We start from the raw sequence: 8,185 nt of genomic DNA, 5'->3' as shown, positions 1-8,185 counted from the left end.
GAGAAGGTAGGAAGCTTGGCAGTCGCAGTTGCATCACAACTGTACAAACGTGCAAGCATGGAAGTGAAAAGAGAGAGAAAATCAACAGGAAACAACTTATTGTACACTATTTCCAACTACAGTACATTACAGTGCCTCTGTTTAAGTCGTGTAATGAGCAACTTTCAACTTTTTTTGGACATGCTTTCGATAACTTTCAGTATACGATATATGATTTTATGATTTGATTATATGAAATTCAAACTTGGGTATCAAAAGCCAAGAGCCATTATACCAAAATAAAGACACACACACTGAAACCGGTCGTCCCAAGCGCAGTCGCGGCAAAGCGGAGCCTAACCCGACAACACAGGGTGCAAGGCTGGAGGGGGAGGGGACACAGCCAGGATGGGACGCCAGTCCATTGCAAGGCACCCGAACCGGGACTCAAACCCCAGGCCCACCGGAGAGTAGGACCCAGGCAAACCCGCTACGCCACCACACCCCACTCCCAAATAAAGACAGTTTGTAAATAAAAACATTGTAATAAACTGATAGGTTCGAACCTCACATCCTGCTGTAGTTCCTTTGATCAAGGTATTTAGCCCAAATTGTAAAAATTTGCCAGCTGTATAAATGGGTAGATAGTTGTAAGTGGCTTAACATTGTAAGCTGCTTTGGAGAAAGGCATAAGCTAGACGAATAAATGTATGTCTAAATGTAACTGATAAATGAAATATTGGGTAAATATAGATTGGAAATACTCCAGTATTTCTTATTTCTAAGGAAAAGGTTCAATTCAAATGTTCACTTCAAACATATACAGGTTCAGACTAACATAAATACCTGTACACATACATGCAATAAATTTTCATTACATCTGGTTGCTTGAGGATCTCGGAGAAGAAGAAACATCGGTGTCGCCATCATCATACCATCAGGTTTTGTTTTTACAGGTGTGGTGACAAACTATCAAAAACGCTTTTGTTTTTGGGATCTTTTCAAATGTCAGAATTGGAAACAAGGGATTGTGGATCTGTTCTGTGTACGTGGCAGGCAAGTGAATGCTTCAGTGGCCTTAAACCCTAAAAACTTCCAAAGTTTCTTTGCTTAAGAAGTTTGCTTTATTAGACCTTTGCTTAAACCTAAGAAACCCACCCTTCCAGGAAAGCCCATTGTGGAGGATCTTTGAAAGCACACCTCTCAGCTTCTGCCAAAATTGTCCCCTTTTCCTGAGTTCTGGCTGCAAAGAAGAACAGGAGGAATCAATTTAGTCACCTCTCCCATAGCTGCACTGTAAAAAACACATCTCTTTTCAACTGGCAATTTGAAATGAGCTGTCAAAAGCCATAATACCGTTCTGAGTCAACAGAGCCTGAACTGAAACAGAGAAGGACCCCTTTTCTTGTTAACAAAGGTCACAAACGCTATGGAGCCTTTCACTTCAGAACAGTAAACTCCAAAATAACAATAGAGTCATCCCTTGTGGGATTCTGAAACTTTCTTTGCGAACCTTCTCACGCAAGAATTATTAACCTTCTGTTATCATTTATGTGCGTTACAGCGTTGCATGTTTCATGAGCCGTATTTGATCGGTACACGTAGGAGAGTAAATGGACCATGAATTCGGGAAGATGCAACCCTCAGTGTGAGCTTAAAACGTGTACAGCATGTGTGAAGAGCAATACAGCGTTCATGGTCTGAGCTGATATATCTATTTATGTTGCCTCTCAGTATGTTTACTGCAGTAGAGTTAAAAACTAGGTTAAATGTCTCTGGAGCTGCTCATAAATGCAGTCACACTACAAAATTAGTAAATATACTGTATGTTACATATATTTGATTTAAATTTGACAGATGTTTCTCATGTATCCATGAGAAATCCATCCAATCCAAACTGTTCATGCCTTCCACAGTAAATGAATTTATTTGTATATTTGTATTTGTATTTCTCTGAGATTTTATGCTTTTATTTCTCTGAGATGTATGTCGTTTTGGAGAAAACCATCTGGCAAATGAATAAATGTAAATGTATTTATTTACATTGCTATAAATGCACTTTTCTGCCCTGAGTGGTTTCAAAGATGTTTACAGTATCACCAAATATTCCACTCCGAATTCTGTTCAGTAAATAAATATTTAATGTTTAATTTTAGAAAGGAAGAGCTGTATTAATGAGGTCTGACACAAAGGGTTTGTTTTTGCTGTTTCTTTCAAGGCAATTTTAACTCCTCTGAATTTATCATTTTAATGTATTTTTAATTGCTTTCAATCTTAAAATGATACATGGAAAACACCAGTTCTTACATGCACCAAGACCCCAAAGAAATAATATTAACTATAAAGGGGAAAGGAGAAATAAATCAATTTCAACATTACAATTTGTAGTAAACGAAACAAAAAAATGACAAGAAGAAAAAAATTGCTTGTATTTAACAGCAAAAAAGTTAAATTTCTCCCACTTTACTACAAGTTGACTTAATAAGTCTGTAACTGAAGATCCCAACACACTTTCCTGGTTTGTTTAGATTTTCTAGAATCTTTCAATTATTTTTCAAAATATGCAAAAATTTCTCATGTTACTATTATGTTTAAATACAGTTTCTGTTACGCTTCACCTTTTCACATTGTAACTTTGTTTTGCAGAATACAGCTATTTGACGGTTGAAGATGCCCATAAGGTATATGATCAAAAAAACAAATACCATCAGATTTCTCAGACTCTCTTTTCTCCACGAAAACACAAGGATGGGCTCTATTTTGTATAATTCTGGTGTGTTTTTTGCTCTTGTGTTTGGTAATGAAATCGTTGTTTGTGAGTTCTTGGGATCACCTCTGGTTGAAGTTAAAGGCACAAAGGCATTGTTTTGAAGTCGTGCTTCACAAAACGCGTCATCTGAGCGCAGCGGACATTGCGGGCCGCACATTCCCTGAGGATTCCGCGTTAAGTTTCATATAAGCATGCCAGGGGAATTGGCATTTTGCAGCGCAGTCACACCTTGACCGTTGTTCCTTCCGTAACTTTGAAGATGACGCAGAGGTTTTTCAGCAATTGCCTTCAGGGGAAGGCCTCTGGTATCCTATCACCACAAAAGAAGAATTGTTCAGACAAAGTGGACTGTGGCAACCCATCTGTGTGGCGCTGACCTTGTTTCCATCCAATCCCAAGATCCACTCTTGCCATAAAACCGTATATATGTCCCCAAGAGCTCAACTTGCTAAAACTGTTGCTTACCAAGAAAAGTTTGGATAAGAAGTCTGTGGACATAGGGTACGTACTTAAATCATAGCAATACATACTCCTCTGGAGGCTTTGTGATCTCATATTGTTAGTGTAATGACCTGGAGACTCTTACAATGACAAGTTTTCTAAACTATTTTTTTTCATACAGATGAATGACTACAAGATGCACACAATGCATTTTCTCATCTCTCTCATCTTCGCTTTGGTGCTCTTTAAAAGCTGTCAGTCTCTCAATAGCACTGACTGCGGTCAATACTACAGGCGTCCCGGTACGTGTTTGGTTTTCATTCAGAAAATCCATTGCCCTATCTTCAGAGAATGATCAGCAGTTACAGTTCCAGAGATGTGGCCGGGCAGTCGGCATGTGTTTTGAACAATGTTCCGTTTTCTGCTATTTATTTTCTAAGAGCCTGTTCGAAGAAGCTTTATGGTTTTATCGGTCAGCTCAGCGACTGATGTATTTCTTAATTTCTTAGTATCACTTCCAATAATGAGAACATCTTTTTTTCCAGTTGTTAGGAATAAGATAATAACTGAAACAACTTTTGCTTGGATTGAATTCTGAAGGTTAGAAAGGGACCTCTTAAAAGTGCCGTCAACTTTCTTGCATTGTTAGAGTACACGGATATTTCTGTCGATTGCGGGACCACCACCATAAACCTGGCTGTCATCGCTTGCCCTGTCATTTACACGGGCTACAATGAGTCCCTGCTCAAGCTAAACAGCATGACAGACCCAACCTGCGGTGGAACCCTGGACGTCACAGTGATGCCTGCGGTTGTGCGATTCCAGTTTCCCTTGAATGCAACCAACTCCTGTGGCAGCACCTTCACAGTGAGTAGTGTGTGAGGATTCAGTTGATTTCCCCATGGGAGAAGATATAAAAACTAGATCACGGTCCTAGGAACTGGAGCTTAGGGTTGTGGGTTTGTAACCTAGAAAAGGTTTCTGTACTGAACATTTCTATTATTCAGAGTACTAAAATAACTGGAAAAAAAATGTATATCAAATAAATGTTACATGCTGCAGTATTATGCATAATGTGCAGCACTTTGACAAGGGTCTCTGGTAGATAATAAAATCGCTCTCTGAAAATATTATCAATCTATACAAAACTAGAATCTACATTGTGTAACAAACTTATGTCTTTGTGTTTTCAAAATGTTGCTCAGCTGGAGAATTTTTCTCAGTTGGTTGCGTTCCTCTCTTCCAGACGACGAGTGCTGCTGGCACTGGGATATTCTCTGACTTCTCCAATATCCAGACGGTGAACATCAGCGGTGTAATTCGATCAAATGACCCAACCACTGGCATGGTGACCTACAACGCTGATCTGAAGTACTTCTACTCCTGCTCTTACCCCCTGGAGTACCTCATCAACAACACACGGGTTGATGTGTAAGTAGACCGTGGCAGAACAATTGTTATATGTTCTAATCTGCACATATGAAAGCATGATCTATACGATGTTCACGTGAAGGATAATCCCACCTAAACAGCAGTTCTGTGTGCCTGATATATATATTGCCACATACTCCACAAATACATGTATGTATATTCACACATCAATACTAGGATCGATTTCTTTATCACTGTAATCAAAATAACAAGTGTGCTGTCAGAAGCAAAAAAGATCTTTCGTTAGTATATTTTGTTCAGGTTTACAGTGATATTGTACTGAACTCTGAGCTGAATAGGCAATATGTCCCTGATGGTCCAAACTGTTTCTTCATAGTTCTGCCTGCAGGGGTCCAATCTGAGCCCAATTTCTGAGATGCTGTTGTCCCCCTCTGGCTTTCTTATGAGCTCCCTGCTGATCTTTCTCAATACCTCTCCCCTACCCATTACAGGTCGGCTTCCTCCATCGCGGTGAAGGACAACAATGGCAGCTTCATCAGCACCCTGAGCCTGCAGCTTTATGCGGTAAGACAGTTCGACACTCCTGCTGCTAGGACATCTCTCTTCGCACCAGATGCAAAGGCATGTCTACTGACCAGCCTTGACACCTTATGAATGAACCATAAGTGTCCATTAAGATGACAGGCCAGTCATGTCATGTGATGTACGGTTCACTCCTGTACGTTTCTTCACTGCAATGGCCTTAGTGTGCCTCTGAACTCACATCTGTATTAATCGGTTCATATCTGCATGTATTTTTCCATGCTTTCCTTTGCTGCCATGTTTCAGGATCAAAACTACACATCCCCCCTGACTATGCCACCACTGGGCCTTGAACTGAGGACTAAAGTTTACGTGCAAGTGAAGGCTACTAACCTGACATCCCAGTAAGACCCTTTTCCTCTCTGGGTCTGAGTCCCATGGGGCAATGCTTATATGGTCATTCGAACCCTAGTACTAATGGGATTTTTTGTCTCTTTGTCTCCACACAGGTATTTTGTCCTCCTTGACAGATGCTATGCCGCAGTTTCACTCTATCCCACCAACTCCTCCTACTTCAATCTTTTTGTCTCGTAAGTCAGAGCAAGGACACATTGAATAGACCGTTTTTCTTTTTCTTCCGTCACAGCATACAAATCAGTAGAGCTGGTCTAGAGAATAAAACTGCACCAAAGGGATATATTTAATGAAGGTTGGAGTTTGATCTGAAATAACAGTGTGAACCCTTCCTCTCGTGTCTGCTGTTGATATCCATCTTCTACCTCCAAAGGTGCTCCAGAGACCAGCTGACCACCATGCTGGAGAACGGGCAGAGCCAGAATGCCCGATTCTCCTTCCCGGCCTTCCGCTTCATTGAGCAGCAGAACCAAACTGTGTCCACCTACTATCTGCACTGCATCACCCGACTCTGTGAGCAAACTACTTGCAAGCAATTCCAGGTGCGCTAATATATGTTTTTTTATTTAACATTTGTTGATATTCACTTTACTGACACTCTTCCTTAAGCAACGTCCCATTTTCTCATCTTGTGCGTTTAGATGTGTCTGTACTAAAACCTCAAACCCATCTGGTACTTGGACCCGAAAACTTGAAATTCCAAAACAAGCTGAGAAAACCTCCGTGATCTGTGATTAAAGCCTTACAAACAGAAACTGTTTCTGTCCTAGAAAATCATATTAATACACCTCAGGTAGCAGAGGGGTCTCAAATCAGAAGAATTAGCCTCTTGATAACTACTTCTCAGCCTATGTCTCCTTCTCCTGCTCTTAGTCATGCTCCAGCACCTCCCGGAGAAGAAGGGATGTGAGCCCCACGCCTCCACCAGGCCTCACAGACACCACAACTGTCACCTCCCCGCCCATTAGGACCAAGACAGAAAGCAGTACGTTGACCTTAATGCGGCATGGTTGCATCCTTTGAATGAGCAAAATTTACTGTTTGTGGACAAAATTAATTAATTTACCTCTATGTGAAAACACTTATGGGTGGCATGTTCATAATCCAAAGTTATTTATTTACTCTTCTGACATATCCTCCATGGGGACAGGTGGTTTAGTGGTTAGAGGTATCTTTCTCAAATTATTACTGCATTATGTAAAAAAATCTCAGCTGTATAAATAAATCACTGCAGGTAACTGTAAAAAAGCATAAGCTAAATGAATAAATGTACAGGTGGTCCCCGATTTACAATGAGGTTCCGTTCCCTGAAACCCATCATAAGTCAAAAATATTGTAAGTCAAAAATGCATTTAATACACCTCATACCTCTGAAAGACAGACTGAGAGGCGCAGATCGCTGTTGCTACCCAGCATTATGAAAGAGTTTCCCTACATGTATTGCTTGCCTGGGAAAAAAAATCAAAATTCAAAATCTGAAGTACGGTTTATTATGAATGTCTATTGCCAGCTCACCATCGAAGTCAAAAAATTTGCAAGTCGAACCATCGTAAATCGGGGACCACTTGTAGTTATCTATCTTTGCTATATTAATCAGTCAAACATAGAAATAACTGAAGATTGATTAAAAACTAAAACAGCATTTTAATTTCCCATTGTTTTTCAGTTATATCATCAAAAGAAGGTAAGATGATCCCTCACCTCCTTGGAAGCTTTAATAATATAAACATTTACAGAGAAAATCCATATAAATCCTGGACTGGTCAATGTGACCAGGTCTCACTGTAATAGTTAGTTTATTCTTATGTTATTAACACGTTGTTTATTCCACATGGAGTGGAGAGAGAATTCAGGGTTAGGGTTAGTATTTATAAGTGTGTCTCTAAGTGCCCAAACATTAAGGTCAGATGTAACTATTAAGAGCTGGAAACTCAAGCTGTGCCAAGTAACTGAGTTTCAGTCTGCACTTTATACACTGTGGACATTTTAGGGTAGGCTGAGGAGAAGCCAAACTCACTAATGTTTAAGTCATTCAGAGGAGCAATAGACCATGAGCTTCCTGTTGGTTGAACTTGGGCAGCTATAGATGGATGTGTCGATTGGACCAGGGAGATGGACAGTAACAGGATTCTTCTCTTCCCCCATGGGCAGAGTTGTCAAGCAAAGGTGAAGCGTCTGGTACCTCCACCGGCCTGGGGGTAGCGGTGGGCATCCTGGTCCTGGCCTGCATTGGAATGATTGCAGTAGGAGCAATCTTTTACAGACGACTCAACCTGCACCCTGGAAACTCCAAGTCGTACCAGGGCTAGTGGCCAAGTAGGCCGAAGATGAGCTGCTTTCCTCTGAGACCTGACCTGGAGAGAGCGCTAGTGTGGTTACAGTAGAACACTTACAGAGGACTGATATAACACTTCATCCTGCCCTCATTTCTCTCTGCTCGCTTATCTTTAGTGAGGTCTTTCCTAGTAGCAACTCTTGGTTAATTGCTGTTAATCATAGCCCACTATGTCTGCATATTAAAGAGCTCGAGTGAAATGCAAAAAAACCCATTGTACTTAAAGCATGTTACTGCAGTTTACTTGAAGGATATTACTGCTGTCTCTTTTCTCAGTTTTGTAAGGTCACTAGGAATTTCAGAAAAGCCAGAATACTGAACCACATCCATAC

The 8,185-nt window shown here is 40.6% G+C and overlaps 1 protein-coding gene across 1 annotated transcript; it reads left to right on the top strand.

Annotated features, from left to right (window-relative positions):
• The first annotated feature begins 3,371 nt into the window (after positions 1-3,371).
• LOC108936067 (zona pellucida-like domain-containing protein 1) lies at positions 3,372-7,827 on the top strand. Its single transcript, XM_029250862.1, has 10 exons — positions 3,372-3,492; positions 3,840-4,057; positions 4,437-4,621; positions 5,074-5,146; positions 5,411-5,508; positions 5,614-5,694; positions 5,892-6,060; positions 6,392-6,503; positions 7,185-7,202; positions 7,670-7,827. Exons 1-10 carry the CDS (start codon positions 3,372-3,374, stop codon positions 7,825-7,827), a joined length of 1,233 nt encoding a protein of 410 aa, XP_029106695.1.
• Positions 7,828-8,185: the final 358 nt, after the last annotated feature.

The sequence above is a fragment of the Scleropages formosus genome, chromosome 4 (assembly GCF_900964775.1).
Source record: "Scleropages formosus chromosome 4, fSclFor1.1, whole genome shotgun sequence".
Lineage (NCBI taxonomy): Eukaryota > Metazoa > Chordata > Actinopteri > Osteoglossiformes > Osteoglossidae > Scleropages > Scleropages formosus.
This window is presented reverse-complemented; position numbering and strand designations above follow the sequence as displayed.

What these genes read in the sequence shown, in the direction of transcription:
- LOC108936067 (XM_029250862.1), top strand. Translation starts at nt 3,372, where the DNA reads ATGAATGACTACAAGATGCACACAATGCATTTTCTCATCTCTCTCATC. An exon ending in TGAGCCTGCAGCTTTATGCG is followed by an intron (nt 5,147 to 5,410) that starts GTAAGACAGTTC and finishes GCCATGTTTCAG; the next exon opens with GATCAAAACTACACATCCCC. An exon ending in GCTACTAACCTGACATCCCA is followed by an intron (nt 5,509 to 5,613) that starts GTAAGACCCTTT and finishes GTCTCCACACAG; the next exon opens with GTATTTTGTCCTCCTTGACA.